The sequence below is a fragment of the Phoenix dactylifera genome, chromosome 3 (genome assembly GCF_009389715.1).
Source record: "Phoenix dactylifera cultivar Barhee BC4 chromosome 3, palm_55x_up_171113_PBpolish2nd_filt_p, whole genome shotgun sequence".
In the NCBI taxonomy this organism is placed as follows: domain Eukaryota; kingdom Viridiplantae; phylum Streptophyta; class Magnoliopsida; order Arecales; family Arecaceae; genus Phoenix; species Phoenix dactylifera.
Window position 1 is genome coordinate 4,321,170 of NC_052394.1, and position 16,239 is coordinate 4,337,408.

The following is a 16,239-nucleotide window of genomic DNA, read 5'->3' on the forward strand; positions in this document are numbered from 1 at the left end:
ATTCCTCAGCCACATGATTAAGAGGGAAGCCGTTGGATTGGATATACGTCGAGGATTTGATATGAGGATATGAACGGACTGGAGGACTGAACTTGGGAACCTTTGGGAAAGAGTACAAAGACACGACATATATGTACAAAATATTTGGTGGAAACTTCTCGGATCTGCTGCCTTAAAATAAAAGTTTTAGAATATGATAGCATGAAAAAATTAGAGTGGTTGCCTCTTACCCGCACTTGTATATTGTGGATCTAGTAGAAATCTGGGGGAGGGTGGCTGTTTTGGATGCCCTCAGTATTCTGGAGGGGATAGCCGTATGGTCAACGATTGGAAGTCTCCGATCACATTATTGGCGAATCCCCCCCCCCCCCCCCCCCCCCCAAAAAAAAAAGGCATGTTCAATACCCTAGGTCTCCAATGGGTTTGCTGGGCTAGAGGGCTAGTTGGCTTCAGGGTATACTTGATTGGTTAGCTATTTCATTTATTTTATATTAGCCTTAATTTGATATATGAATATTGAATTATAACTAATTTATTTTAGGTGTCATTCAAAGGTAATTTTTTTGGGGTTCGTGCTAGTCCAGTTTTTAGCCTAAATAGATATTTCGACATGGGCTCTGGCTTGGGCTCGGGCCCGAATTTTTCAAATATTTTTGAGCCTAAGCTCGGCCTAAAGTCTGAAAAATTTGAGTAGAGATGTGGCTCAGCCCAGCCCTACCTCCATCTAAAGAGTGATAAGATCCTTCTCCTATTTCTTCGTTACCATTCCTTCTTGCTTCAACTCACTCTCCTGGAGCCTATTTAATTAATGAATAGGTTAATCTCTGTCGAGTGAAACAAAGAGAAATAACTCGAAGTAGGCTTTGGCGGACCAAATTAGTGGGTTAGAGGGCTAAACCTGCTTCATAGCTTATTATATAGGTGCCTCTTCTAACTCAAACGCTGACACACGTGCACCCAACTCCATGCGCACGGACAAAGTAACTGCCTAGGTTTAAATGGGATAAAGAAGTCCTTCTGAAGTCCTCTCTTGTAGCCTTGGACAAATTTTTCCTATTGCACAGCAAGAATTATTATTGGGACCAATCATGCAATATCCTTCAACAAATTATAGTATAATTGTTAGATCATGAGTCCAATTTGACACCTCACACCTTATAACCACTTATTTTTCCTTGATATGACAAACTTTGATCCAGGGCAGTTGGTGCTCATCCAAGTCTTGCATCTAGGTGATGCATCGGAAAGGTTAGCTTTTAGTGAACATAGGTGGGGCATACGAAAATTAGGTTGAAGCTAATTAAGCAATAGACTTCTGCCAATATATAAACTCCCCCTTCTTGTATTCTTCTGTTCTTTGATATGCTCAATGAATGAAGTGGATATGCTTGCTTATTATTTTGCCGAGAAGATTATAGGTTACGAGTGAAGATGCCTAAGTTGAAATGTTCATGAGCTTATATATTTAAAAATTCTAACACATGTGACATCAATCTATCTCACAGCATGTTCGGCAGTTATTAGACTAATACAAAGGATTAGAGCTGATGATTGGGCAGGTCTCAAGCTTAAACTATATTCATTTTTAGCTGAGCTTCGGGTGGGATAATTTCAAAAATTGATATTTTTTAGGCCCAAGCCCGGCCCATGATGAATTTTAATAGGGATAAGAAATGTTGTTTTTGTTTTCTACATCTTAATGCCTTTAAATTAGCATTCAAACATGTTATCAACATTTGTATCGAGTTAAAAAACTCGTGGAACTAGGATTTCTTAAGTAGGGGCTAAAGTGATAGTTGCACCACTTGGGATTAAACCCTCAATCAATTATTTAAAAGGTCAAAGGCAATACCATTCGAGCAAGCACTTGATTTATGTTATGATATTTAATATGATATCATCTCTGAGGCTATGAAAGACTCCCAAATGCATTAGATTTGATGTCCCAAAGTTCTATCAATTTAATAGGCATAAAAGAATTCAATGATCGGCTCCTTCTTGCTTAAGAGAAAGTTTGATTAAAAGGGCACCAATTTAGTTGACCTAAGTTATTTGTTTTTTAATCTCTTGCTTAGATTACACTATCTCATAAAATATATTAAAAAAAGAGATTGTTCAAAGGCAATTAATGACCCAATGAACAAGATTTGGATAACAAACGAGTAATGCATCATACGAGGCCACAATTTAGTAGACGTCCAGGAATCCATGATTACAGTGAACTTCTCATGTGAGATGAGAATAGATCTTACGGGCAAGTGTAATGTGGGTGACGCAAATGACATAAAATTATATATATAAAAAAAGTCATGATGGTATTAGAGGAATGATAAATATTTTTTTTTTGTTTTTGCGTGCATACCTTTCTAAAATTCAAATTCGCATAAATACTTCTTTAAAATTTATATTTAAATTTATGTACTCTCATAAAACACTATTTTTGTACAAATGACCCTAATATAACCGTTCTTTTAACACCATTAATAAAAACTATATTTATTTTAATTAAAAATAAATAAAATTTTAAAATTATTTTTTATTCTTCATCTTATAAATATTTTTTTCACCTCTATTCATTAAAAATATTTTAGTTATTTTAATTCAAAACCATTAATTTTTCAATGACGATAGATGGTGTGGGTATATATATATATATATAAACACAGATAAAAAAAAAGGAATAGCAAAATAAATATTTTATAAAAAATATTTATATAAAATTTAATATTTAACAAAGTATTCAATAAAAAATTATATTTAAATTTAGTAGTATATCCTTCGGCCATAAACAACAAGCAGTCGGCAAATCCTATTCAGGATTTACTGACTCTAACGAGAATCTAAAATCGTGCCAATTAAGTTTCCGTCTGGCATAAAATAAAAAAGGGCACAAACTCGCACGCAAAGTTTCAGTTTGTTTTCCCCTCTCTTACATCACTTGGGCAATTAAGGCTTTCCACGTGTCAGCTCCTTTTTTTTAATTACCTCCGCTCCTTCCTTCAACGTTCGGCGAATCAGATTAGATTCCAAAACCTCTCCCCCAAAAAATTCCGTCCCCCATCCTCCCTTTTCCTCTCTGTTTGACAGAGCGGGAGGAAGAAGGAAACAGAGAAAGAAGAAGGGAAGGAAGGAAGAGAGATGGGAAACAGCCTCTTCAGATTCCTCTGGGGGATCTGCTGCAAGCCCACGCCCACCCATGAGCCCCAATCTTTGGGTCACCGGGGAGTCTCAGCTCTCGCTCATGATCTCCTCCATTTCGACATCACATCTCAGGTATTAAATCATATGTATCCCATCATTCTCATCAACATTATCCCCGTATTCCAATCTTTCTAATTCCCGAAAATTACAAGCGTCTTACTGGAAAACTCATTACTGTTTGGATGCTTTTCGGGGATGGGAATCTGAATCCAGCTTCTTGAATTTGTTGACCCAAGGTTCCAGAAGGGCTGAGCCCACATGTGGTCTCCTCCAAGAAGGCACAGGCAAACTGGTACTACCATTTCTTATTATTATTATTATTATTATTGGTGTTGTTGTTGTTGTCATCATCCATATTATTGTTATTATATTATATTTGATGGAAGGGGAGGGCGATTGCCAACAATTCAGCAAATAAACATTTATGATCTTATATCATGTTACGTGTATGTGTGGAAAGGCCTTTGTCTGTTGTTCAATTGTGATCGATTGGGAGACATCTCATAGATAAAAGAGATCGTAAATAACTGCACAGAATAGCCTGTTATGGTAGTGTAGAGAACTGACGGCTCTTCAAGCTCAAAGACATCGCCTCATTTCCTACTCTTGCTAAATTATGCTGCAGTTATAGTTCTGCTTTGGTACTCTTGCTAAACTAGAGTAAGGTCAGCATTGGAGGGGCAATTCCCTACTAGATTATTTCAGAATAATACAAGAAGAAGATACTGCTTGTTTTTATATTTGATCCATGAGATTTATTTTTCCATTGATTCAATTGATCGACTAGTTTTATGTCTCTATAGGTATAAGAAACTTTTGGAGGCATGGAGGGAGGCAAAGCCACCACCAAAAACACCAGAAGAAGCAACAAGGCTTGTTGTCCAAACCTTAAAGAGGCATCAGAAAGCAGATGTGGAGGTATATATGGATACTGTGAGAACCATTAGCAGTAGCAGATATTTCACCCCTTTTACCATCAAATTAGCAAAGATGTCACCAATATCTCTGTACCTCAAAGTAACTGAAGCAATCCATTTGCATGGTCTGAATTCTTGACTTTTATTCCTCAGGGCCTGTTGACTTACTATGGTCTCCCACTGCCCCACACACTCTCAGAAATCCCAGTGATTCCATTATCTAGACCTGAAGGAGTGAAGTATGAACTGCAAACGCTTCCTGTGAGACTCTCATAACCTTCAGTATCCTATCCTATAGTAAGAATCTGAAGACATGCACCTGAATATTTATCTAACAAAGCTGCCTGCTAGTAATAGGTGGATGCAAAAGCTGTTGCAGATGGAGATACCATAACAGTGTACGTGGACACTGCTGATGCAAGAGAGTCAGCCAATGTTCCCCGAGGAGTACAAGAAGCAGCAATCAAGAGGACCAAAGCCCGCGCTGCGAAGAACTACAAGAAAGCCGATGAGCATCAGAAAATAATTATCGATGGAGGATATAGGTCGCCAACTTGGAGAATTCATCCTAAGTTCATTTTTAGCCTGCCCATGATTCTTAATTTTTGTGTTCTTCTGCTCCAGGGTGATAACTGGTCCGAAGGGCGAAGAAACCTTGGCACGAAAATACCGAATCAGACTGAGGTATGCATTAATTTTGGCTGCCAGTGAAAGAAAGCAAACTGCAATGCTCATTATAAACCTTACAAGCCAACAGGGGAATTGATGCACCAGAGAGCTCAATGCCATATGGGAAGGAGGCTAAGGAGGAACTGGTGAAGCTGATCCAAGGAAAGCGTCTAAAGGTTTATGTGTATGGAGATGATCGATACGGTCGTTGTGTTGGAGATGTCTACTGCAATTGTGCTTACATACAAGTAAGAAAGATTTTTTCCTAAAGTAGGATAAACTGTCGGACTGTGCATTGGATGCTGTAAATGTATTCCTCCCCCCATTATCCTCTTTTTTCCGCAGGAGCATATGCTGAAGAGGGGGCTTGCATGGCACTATGCTGCCTACGACCAACGACCACAGCTTGCAACGGTGAGCCTAATGGCTTCTAGTTTGCAGCGAACTTGCATTGCATAGTACTAATCAAATTCATCTGCACTAATATTGGATTGAAAATGTGAGAGATTGTAGTGGGAAAAAGAGGCGCGTGGTGCTCGTGTTGGCTTATGGGCTTCATCAAACCCTGAGAAGCCATGGGAGTGGAGAAAAGATAGACGCAATGGAGTGTGAAGACAAGGATCTAAATTGACGAGGACAAGAGGTAAACAAGCTTCAGATTGTTTGAAAGCCCAAAGCAAATAAGGGAAGCTTTGACAGTGAGGCTTGTCAGATTAAGAGTCTGCAAACTAGGAAGAAATGGGTGGAATATACTTCTGCTCAGAATTGAAATATCGAAGATACATCAAGAGGAGGAGCAACTAAAATGTATTTAACTATTTCTCTCTGAATGACATTAGAAAAGTTCAGAGCCATGTTATTTGTACTTCCGTAATGATCCATTACAAATGTATGACAATGATCAGTAAGGACTAACAAAAGAAATGCGCTTTGATTTTTATATCTCCAAGCAAAATTGGAATAATGGCCTATTTCGTTGAAACTAGGACATATGATCAGATGTACATTCCCCTAACAGCTAACAGTGTCTTTTTTTTGAGGAAAGAATCCCAACAAAGTCATTGTATTACTTCTCCACCTTGTTTTCTGGTTAGATTCCTCACCCTTGATGACAGCACATTGATATAATCTAAATCCTTCGAACACAATTTTTCTGTCACCTTCACATCATTTTGCGATCAAGATTCTTTTTGTTCCATTACATAATTGAACTTCCATACCTCCTCAGGGGACACATTTCTAGTCATATTCAACATATTTAATAGTAAAATCTCAACATTGCACCAACTTTTCAACACCTTCAGTGTTTAAGATTCTATTTTTCAATCAGCATTATGATACAAACTACATCGCCAGCCTTACGTTAACATTATGATTCGATCAGACAAGACAAAATAATCTAATCTGAATTAGTTTTTATTTGCGTAACCTATTTTTATGCAATGGAATACCGAGTTACTAGCCACCACGCATCATGGACCAAAAATCATATGAGCATCTGAAACCTTTTCATCTTAAGAGTCGGGGCCTCATAAAAGAAAAGGATGAATTGAGTCTAGATTGCATTCGCATTGAAGCAATCAGCAAGCTGCATTTAGCCATTTCAAGACACCAACATAACCTTCTCAGTTCATCTTTGACCTGTTGTTCGATAACAAATTCGAGAGCAAGTCTTTCCTGTCAAATCTTTCACAATAATTTTTCCCATCAACTGTTGATTACAAAGGGGCCTCACAAAAATTAATGCCCAATTGAAGTGATCCCAAGATCATGGAGAAGAAAATCTCATCTAGTGTATCACCACTGTTAAGTCAGAAACGGAGCAATGACTTCTCACTTTCAGATTAATTTAAAGCTTTACTTGCTTGCATGCCACCTTGGCTTTCTCTGGTACTTTGCACCTGCTCGTGCCTGTAAAACATTGTCTGACATGATGTACCAGCTCGTGATCACTGTTAATCCTTGCATTCAAACCATGGAAATTATCCAGATCACACAGGAAAGCGCACACAGATCTTCCAACAGGTCATCATACGAAGATCAATGACAAAAAAACTTTGACAGCTTAAAAAAATGTTTGTGCATTCAACAAAAATGAGATGAAGTAACATCTCTGTGTCCAAAAAAGGGATATCAGAAGATGATCACAACAGCACAAGTTGATTATGATCTGTAAAAGAATTCTGTTTACTTAATGGGAGCATGCTGACTGATACACACTGGATTAACTCAAAAACAGTAGATCTGGAAATCTGCAGCCACAGAACAGGCACACATTTCCCACTGAAAAAACCAGACACTGCAAACAAAATCCAATAGTCAGCTGCCACTGAATATGAAAAAAACCTTAAAGAACAAGCATAAATGAATCAAGCAACACTAATACAAATCAAACAGATAAATATATGGATAAGTAGAAAAATTTGACATTCTTTTACATTACTAAACCACACATCAGTTCAAAACTTACATTCTTTTATTACCAAAACATAGCATGGTCAAATCTCCCTTGAAGCCAGAAGACAAAACAGTACAATATTAGTAAGACAAAAGGTCAAGCGGATCCGATCCTGGTGGCAAACATGTCCATGACAATGCCAAACAATTGATATTGACATGCAACGAGGTTCCATAATGGTCAGCACAAAGATTGTCCGGGAAACATTATCCAAAAGCAAATTAACATGAATCAGGTACTGCCAATTACTAAATAACCAAATCAATACAATTATACAAAAGAAAGGAAGAAATTGAGATGCACCGTTGACCTACTCCTCTACAGTTCTGCATTTATTAACAATATTCATTTCCTTTGCTTGTGTAACAAAAACAAAAAACAAGAACTTTGCCATAAAGAGAGCTGCTTGTTGAAAAGCAATACTAACAATTGAAAATACCATCCAAAGTAAATTTTGCTCACAAACATAATAACCAGGCACAATGGTTGGTTCAGGTTCAGCTTTTTTTCAGAATATATATATAGTGGACAGTATTTGCATGATTTGTTTTAAACCAATATGCAGGGCACTACAGGTCCCATAAATCAGCTATTAGGTGAATTATTCTCTCTTTTCTTAATGGACTGCACCAAATAACTTTCACCATTTTCAAAGTGAGCAGTGTTGGGCACATTATTGAAGCAAAACCTAAAATTATTTAGACTAGCTACGCTCATGTTCTTATAATGTATGAGGAAAAGTTGACTGCATGGGACAAAAATGAAGCTGTTAATATTGCTGCTAGATAGTTTTTTACAGGGAAAAGAAATCATGCATAGCTTACTAGGGATCTTCAACCTCCCACACAATGCATATGGAAGTCCACTTAAACCTTTGTTGCAAAATGAAGTTTGAAATGATACATTGAAGGGTGATTACTCAATCTACCATTTATGGCCTGCCAGTTTAGTGCCTATGGGCAACGGCTACTCTGTCAATAATCAATAGTGCTTCTTACAGAGAATAAAATGCAAGTGTTTTGCCTTTCATGGGCATTCATCCTGTATGTAACGTATAGGCAAACAAAGATATCTTCACCATGATAATCATTGTTATTATAATTTGCAGTAGGTCACTGTAAGACAGATGGAAGAGACACCATCCTGTATGTAACGTATAGGCAAACAAAGATATCTTCACCATGATAATCATTGTTATAATAATTTGCAGTAGGTCACTGTAAGACAGATGGAAGAGACACCATTCTTCACAAAGATCCCTTGATAGCATAGCTTCCTTTTTTTATTTCCACTTGATGAGCTCAAACAATACAGAAGGTATGAGGTTTCAAGAACTTTAAGGGTTTATATCTTACCTTGGTAGTCACCATTGTGGTAGGCTACAATATTATTCTTTTTTGCATAATGCAAGTGATTCTATTAGCAACCCTGATAACGATTACACAAGAGCCACAGTTGATAATATGATCATCAGTAGAAGTTTCTCTGTGTGGCAGTCATCCTCAATCTGGGGAGACCGTGTAAGTATTGTCCGTGATGATGCCCCCCATTACACACCCAAGGAACAATCTCCAATTCCATTTTGCATAGAAAGAATATTTCATTGATCTAAAGGAAGGGTAATCACACCCATATATTAAATTAATAGGAAGTACCTTGTAAGTGCTTGTGTTGCAACTAAGATTATTTGGCAACATATTCATTTACTTTCCTGTAAATTAGTGATCGATGTTGCTTCCCTGTCACCTTCATTTTGTAAGTGCACGTTAATGAGACTTAAGTATTTTGTTAGTGCTTGTGTTGCAACTAAGATAGTTGGCTCTGTCACCTTCATTTTGATTTCGCATCAAACTTTTTACTTCCATGTCTTCTCTATTATAAAAAAGTTAGCAATCAATCAGCACCGCAACTTTTAGATGTCTACTACTAAAGGCAACTAGTGCTTTTCTTTTAAGACTCCTATAAGCAGTTGAACTTGCAAGCAACCATCATGAAGGCAACTTTTTCACCAACTAATGATTTATTATCTGCAATGATTTTGGCATGGTGCTAGTGATATTAGTTGTATGTAGTTTGTAGTGTTGCACATACATAATATTCCCATGTGATATACATTTAACATAATATTCCCATGTGATATACATTTAACTTGTATAAAAAGGGAAAGCTAATGAATATGTTTATAGGGAAACAACATCGATCACTAATTTATTGTGTTCATTAAAAGAAGGCCTCCCCCTCAAGTGTCAAAGAGAAAAAGCTGAAATGGTGCAACAATGTAGCCTACATTTTTTTTGTGTGTGTGTGTGTGTGTGTGTGTTCGCGGGGGGGGGGGGGGGGGGGGGGGGGTGTTGCGTGTGGGGAGGGGATGGGGGGATATACGGAACTATCACTAAGCTAAAATGCCAAATAGCTTCAAATCTGACTGACGAATGTTTTTAAAGAGAAATCTTGCAGCTGCTTGCTCCATATCTAGTTCTAGATCAATTGAAACAGACATACTTTGCTTGGTAATGCAGAGTTCCATCACAACTAAGGTGGAACAAATATAAGGAGAAAAGAAGAAAAGATAGAAAAGGGTTTTAGAAGACACCATGAGAAAGTTTTGATAAGAAACCTTTTAAAAGGTTTGGTTGAGCACAAATTATGCCTCTACAAAAACTCTTTAAGAGGAAACGCAAAAATGCTTCAAGACCCAATTCTGGTAAAAAAAACTCCATCGCCATGTCTCATGCAGTGATTGGGGCTTCACACCACAAATCGACCATATAATTTACAAACCCCATTAATTGCACTAATCCCCTCATGCTATATTGCATGGAGCTTTTCTTTGAGGCACATTGGATGCTCATGGTCGGGCTCCATAGCATTACTCAAAGGAAATAATAAAGCTTCAGACCTGCCAACCATTGTTCTCCTAGACAAATTATTGGGTTGGCCATATTAATTTCCTACCTGAAGCCTTCTCGGGATTCTCCAATTAATACTCTTTGGATTTGGACACTTAAAATTTCTTGAAAAGAAAGGTTTTAAATACTATACTAAACCTTGTACAATTTTTCTGTCAGAACGATATGGTATCGGTACAGTACCAATATTGATAGTAGAATGTGAGGACCCGTACGGGTGTGCTTTAGTCCTATATCGGTTATTCGCTGGAAAGATTTTGAGTACTTATACAAGACTAAGGAATCCAAAAAAATACCTTATGGCTAGTCATTTTGGGTAAGATCCTGGATTGTTACAAATGGTATCAAAGCGGACCTAGTCCATAACCTATGTGGACTAGGAGACACTGCAACACAGGTATATTTGAGCTGACCAATAGCTGATCATGGTGTTTGTGATTGGGTTTGAATGAATTTGGATTTAGCCTGACGTGGATATTAGGGCTTAAACGAATAGTGTATGTGAGGACCCATGCAGATGTGTGTTTAGTCCCCTATCGGTTATTCGCCGAAAAGATTTTGGGTATTTATACAAGACTAAGTAATCCAAAAAATACCTTCCGGCTAGCTATTTAGGGTGAGGTTCTGAGTTGTGACAGTATCTAACCGAAAACATCAAAAAGAGTAAAAGCCATCCATACCGATCAATATAATCCGTATGGTAACATCGGTAGCATTGGCATAGACTACTATAGATCGGACAACAAGTACATATCAATACAAATGAGTTTGATGTCCTAGCACCTATATTGGTGCCGACTTTTACATCGGAATAACCCGATACTCATACCATCGTCCCATTCCGACAATTTCAAACCCATTGCAAAAGACTCCTAATTGACAAAGTTCGTAAAGAATGCTAGGAGGTGCTCATTCTGTTTACACAAAATGTTCATCCTATGACATGGCACAAGAGCATTGGTGATCCTCACAAGAATTGGTGAAATGGAGAGGAATGATTGAACAACAAGCTGTCAAACCAGTAAGTGGGCCCAATAATTTTTTGTGTGCACTAAGAAGTTCACCAAGAATTATTTACTTTATAAACAATCTAAGTATTATTTGAATAAGATCACTTCCATCTCAAAGCCACTTTGCCTATAGGGATAAGGGGACTAGCAAAGGCTTGACTGAATTAGTTGTTTCCTATTCCCCGTGCACCACTAGAGATAATATTAGAAATTAAAAGGGCTTAGTAAATAAGGGACCTTTACAAAAATACATAGCGAGAGCATAATGATGAGTGGCCTGGCAAAAAAGTTTGCTCTTATTTTGACTAGGTGAGAAATTAATTTAATGATGAAGACCAGCAAGGAAACCGTCCAGAATAGAAATAAACAAAGATTGAAGCACTAGTGTTAGTACAATATTAACCAAACCAAAGTTAACCCTTCCTACTTATGGAAGGGTTACATATGACTTAGGTAGCATGATTAGATGCTACTAACCTCCTACAAACACTGCCAACTAGATATGTGATGGCTCTAATTATTTACATGTGCCCGTTAAAATTTTGAGAACTACTGAACAGAAGGCAGCCTATAGTTTTACGGATACATCACTCATGGAGGCATTTCATTTCAGATTGAGTGCAATAGATGGGAATATTTCATTTATCTCTATAGGATGATCAGCATGATTATTTGGACCAGCAGACATGGAAAATTATTCATGTCTCATCCTCTTAAGGGAATTACTCCAATTTCCTCAAACATTTCCTACTGAATCCCCATTGGCAGTAATTTCAGTCTATTTCCACAATGTTACCACGATTAATGTCACCTACAGTAACCCATCTTCACGGAAAATGTCTATATTTCATTCTGGGTTTTGAAAACATAAGAGTCCCTCGAGATAGCAAAGCATATTAAGCTAAGAGACGTATCTAACAAAACCTCCCTAATAGTAACCAAGTTTAAAAGATAATACTGTAATTGAGGTTTACCACAATCATCTCAGCTTAGAAACAAGGTAAGCCTTGGCGCAATGATAGCATTGCTCCATTGTGACTTTGGTGTCATAGGTTCGAAACATGAATACGGCCTCTTTGCACGTGAGAGTAAGAGTGTATACATCTAACCAACCCTAAACCTTAGAGTCGCAGGAGTCTCATGCACTGAACTGCCCTTTTTTCTCTCAATTGAGAAACATCTTTGCAAGAGAAGAGAGAGAAAGAGGATATTCCCTATTCTATAGCAATTGACAAAGAATGATGCTCCATTAGAAATACACAAATCAAAGATAATGATGCCATTTTATCCTCTCAATGATCTCCTCCGCTGAGTCAATGCAGCATTTATCTCTTCTATGTTTCTTCCGAACCATCTTGTTTAGAGTAGCAGCCCATGAGTTGCAATACATGTTTGAAGAAAAAATATGAACAATAAATTTCAAAAAAATATAATATACAAATTACAAAAAATGTTATTAAGAAATATTATTATGTAAACATGATTTTTTTGAGCCACATAAAGAGAGGAATACTTAAATGGGAAACATAACCATATTGGGATGGAATATTTTAATTTCAAAAATTCTTGAAATCAAATATTTAGAACTTAAATGTTAATTTAATCTTGAATGGTATAATTGCATCATAGAGAGATTATTGAATCAAGTGATTAGAAATAAGAAAGGGAAAGACAGAAAAAAGAGACTTGAGAACTATTAAAGTACCAATATCCCCTACAGGTATGGTGTGGACCAATATAGTATGGGTACAAACATGCTACACCTTTTGGAGTTGGAGCAATAAAATAGTGGTGAAAACAATGTACCAGTATGGTATCGATATGGATGGTAAACCATAGTAGTGCCTTACAATACGATCCAATATGGTCAATAAAGGACCAATATGCCAATACTTAATCCTTGATTGATATGCTACCTATTGATTGGCACAATCTCCATTCTAGCAAAAATACAATTGAAGAGAGTAGTAATTTGCAGAATTCTAAGGACATTTCATTTGAAAAGTTGGCACAATGAATCAAAAGAGGAATATGCAGAAATTCAAAATTCTCATTTTCAATAGTAGTACAGATAAACATCCATTTACATACTACAAGATGTGTAAGCATTAAGTCACATTTTTCATAATTCCCAAAGAATGCATCATGACAACTTCACACCTCAAAGGCCGCATTGAATACTTTATTGCATGGCTCAATTATCTGTGGTTTTAATAAATAATGAAAAACGTCCAGACATTCAGAAAATCAACTCTATATGCATTATAAATTTATAATAACTCACCAAAGAAATATGTGGCTACTAGAAGTTAAACAATATGTAACAAAATCAGAACACATAGTTAAGAAACAAAGCTCTCTCAAATCTTAATAGCTTCACATGAAACAAAACATGACATTTTTTTTTGAAACACCAATATACAGCTTGTTTTCTAGCTAGAAGAGATGAAAGGTTGATAATTCACCTTCAAAAAAAAAAAGAAAAAAAAGAGCAGACTTTGGAAAACAAAATGGTTGTGGACCTTCAGACATAAAATGTAAACCAAATGCGACAGATTGGAAACCTCTATATCTGAGACTTTTAAAACTCACTCTTTCATATTTGTTGTAGATTCAAATTGCATGTGTTCATCACTTGACATCATCCTTCACCTCATCAGTATCCGAGTCACTAGCATTATAACCTAAATAAATTGTACGGTGAGACCACAAGAAATTTAAAACCAGCAAGGAAACTTTGAAAACATTGATGAAAATAAATATTTCAGCCAAAGAAATTGGTAAGACTTTTCTTTAATGTCATATGAACTTTTGCAGCACCTTCATGGAAACCAAAAATAAAAAATATAATTATTATAAAAATAGTGACTACCTGGATGCTTGTCGCTGACCTTCCAAACCGCTGATCGATACTTTGATGCTTTTGCGATCCAAGCTTTTCCCTGAAAACCAGATGAAGATCCAAATTCTCAGTGAAGAAAGGAATCCAGCAAATGTGGGGGAAAATGGGTGGATCATCAACCAATCAATAATAAAAGAAACTATTGTCGGGTTATGATTAGAGCAACCATGAACAATTCAACAACACTGAATCAGATACATCTAGGGCAATGAAAAATAGATGCACATCAACATCAAGCAAATTTTTAGTTTAAGATTTCAAATTTGGACCACATGCAGTTTAGTGCTTGAGATAAGTTTTAAAGATGCATTTGAACATGATTATAAAAGAAGGTAATGTAAGGTACGTGTCAAAGGCCACGGTAGGACTTCCACATCTGTATGAAAGAGAGACAAAACTGTTTCAAAAGAATGTTAACAGCTGAAGAGTAATATTTGGACTTTGGAATAGACATCATTTAAAATTCCGAGAGAGAGAAAGGGAGAAAGTAGAATTGTATGAGAAAGGAGGACGATTACCGAAGTGAACACTTTTTTCCTAATCATATTATTATTGCAATCAATCGAACTCATATTATAGCAAAGGCAGATATCAGGAATGTCAGGGTACCAGACAAGACTCAAAAAAAAAAAAAAAAAAAATCTTCACATAAATACTGTCTATAAAAATCCAAACTGATAAAAAAAAAATTCCTCTTTCTGCTGGGTCTCAGCTGCTGACAGTCTATCTTCAAACCAAAATGGTTAAAAGCACTAGAAAGGGACCAAAAGACAATATCATCAGTGAAAGAACTCTTCAAACCATACACTGTCCCCGATATAAACCCTCACCATCAAACTCTTCGAAACCACAAAGTTCTGCCGAAAAGACAAGAACGACGGTCAAAAAGCCCATGAAATCACCAAATTCACATCTCCAGAAACCCTAGAAATCAAATTCCGAACAAAACAACTACGCCCACCAAGGGAAACACAAAAAATCACCATAAAGACCTCACCTTTTGTTCGTTCCGCGGGCAGCCGTAGCCACTGTGGTACATCTGGCCCACCAGCACCTGCATCGCCGCGTCCCCGTTCTTCGCCTCCCTGAGCGCGTCCTGGAACCACCTCCTCACGCAGTCTGACACCACCTCCGACAGGGGAACGCGGCGCTCCTCCCGCTCTCCGTTCTCCATGCTCTGCACCGCCGGGCGTGGACCCTCGGCGCTCGCCCGGGCGGCGGCCTCCTTGTTCGAAGCCAGCGATCTGAGGGCGCGCTTCGCGTGCTTGGCCCTCCTAATCCCCTCGGTGGCGACTCGGGCAAACTCCTCAAGGTTCTTCGCCGAGGGGAGCCGTTTGCCCATAAAAAGAGGAGGCCGAGGCGGAGTGGAGAGGGAGCCGGACGCAATTATGGGAACAGTAAAGATGCTAGTTTAGAATTAGGAGAGAGGTGGGGGGCTTGGGATTGGATTCGGAGTACTTCGAAGCGAAGGAGCCCGAGAAGAGAGAAGAAAAGGGGCGGTGGGAGAAGCTTATATAAAGGGCGGAGAACGGGAGCTTTGATGATCCGGGGCCCTACGCTATTGGTTGCTGGTGATGCCGTGATGGGCTCGATTTATAATAACCATCTGATCGAGATGGGGGAGGACAAGGAGTCCGTCCGGATATAGGTGTTCTCTTGGGTACGATTACCGCTGTTCTGTCGATCAAAAGAACGCGTGAACTTTCCTTGGAAGGATCCTTGGATGGGGAAGTTGGAGCTCAATATAAATCCAAACACTAGGGTTTAAAGTTTAGGACTTAGAATTTAGAATTTAGAATTTAAAATTTAGAGCTCATTGGCTTATTAGGTCAGCAAGATGGCTTTACTAACTAATCTTCCAAGGTTGACGATCAAATTGTCTTTGTTTATCTAAACCTTGTGCATATTTTATATGATCGTAGAGGTAAGAACATAGGACTTTGACATGAAACTGAAGAATTATAATCATATATGTCAAGCTTTATCTCAACTATTTAGTATTGAGGCTATGAATTCTTGTCGCAGATACATCCAATAATAAGATAAATCATAGGATTAGGTTTTAGCACTAGAAAGACATATAAATTGGAAAATGCAAGGAGAAAGTGTTGGGGAATATAGATGGCATGAACATGTCATTTTGTAGTCCTTTCGGAAGGTAAAGAAGCGAAGA

The 16,239-nt window shown here is 37.7% G+C and overlaps 2 protein-coding genes across 3 annotated transcripts; one reads left to right on the forward strand and one right to left on the reverse strand.

The window, feature by feature from the left end:
- Positions 1-2,996: 2,996 nt before the first annotated feature.
- LOC103702076 (probable staphylococcal-like nuclease CAN1) lies at positions 2,997-5,729 on the forward strand. The gene is made up of 9 exons (XM_008784363.3): positions 2,997-3,273; positions 3,438-3,493; positions 4,005-4,119; positions 4,272-4,379; positions 4,476-4,663; positions 4,743-4,802; positions 4,876-5,035; positions 5,133-5,201; positions 5,301-5,729. The coding sequence occupies exons 1-9, from the start codon at positions 3,139-3,141 to the stop codon at positions 5,397-5,399; spliced, it is 990 nt and encodes a 329-aa protein (XP_008782585.2). The 5' UTR covers positions 2,997-3,138; the 3' UTR covers positions 5,400-5,729.
- A 1,100-nt stretch (positions 5,730-6,829) lies between these two features.
- Positions 6,830-15,596, reverse strand: LOC103702077. 2 transcript variants are annotated; one of them, XM_008784364.4, is made up of 4 exons: positions 15,064-15,574; positions 14,037-14,106; positions 13,757-13,848; positions 6,830-7,086 (listed from the first exon to the last, which is right to left on the reverse strand). In XM_008784364.4, the coding sequence occupies exons 1-3, from the start codon at positions 15,406-15,408 to the stop codon at positions 13,796-13,798; spliced, it is 468 nt and encodes a 155-aa protein (XP_008782586.1). In that variant the 5' UTR covers positions 15,409-15,574; the 3' UTR covers positions 6,830-7,086; positions 13,757-13,795. The 2 variants fall into 2 exon arrangements, with proteins under 2 accessions (XP_008782586.1, XP_026658426.1); XM_026802625.2 differs by lacking the exon at positions 13,757-13,848 and having other exon boundaries at positions 15,064-15,596.
- Between the last annotated feature and the right edge of the window lie 643 nt (positions 15,597-16,239).

Coding starts and splice junctions, on each gene's coding strand:
- LOC103702076 (XM_008784363.3), top strand. CDS start 3,139: ATGGGAAACAGCCTCTTCAGATTCCTCTGGGGGATCTGCTGCAAGCCC. Junction 3,494..4,004: donor AAGAAGGCACAGGCAAACTG/GTACTACCATTT, acceptor ATGTCTCTATAG/GTATAAGAAACTTTTGGAGG. Junction 4,664..4,742: donor ATTATCGATGGAGGATATAG/GTCGCCAACTTG, acceptor CTTCTGCTCCAG/GGTGATAACTGGTCCGAAGG.
- LOC103702077 (XM_026802625.2), bottom strand. CDS start 15,408: ATGGGCAAACGGCTCCCCTCGGCGAAGAACCTTGAGGAGTTTGCCCGA. Junction 14,107..15,063: donor GCCCGCGGAACGAACAAAAG/GTGAGGTCTTTA, acceptor TCTGGTTTTCAG/GGAAAAGCTTGGATCGCAAA. Junction 7,087..14,036: donor GGTCAGCGACAAGCATCCAG/GTAGTCACTATT, acceptor TTTTGTTTGCAG/TGTCTGGTTTTTTCAGTGGG.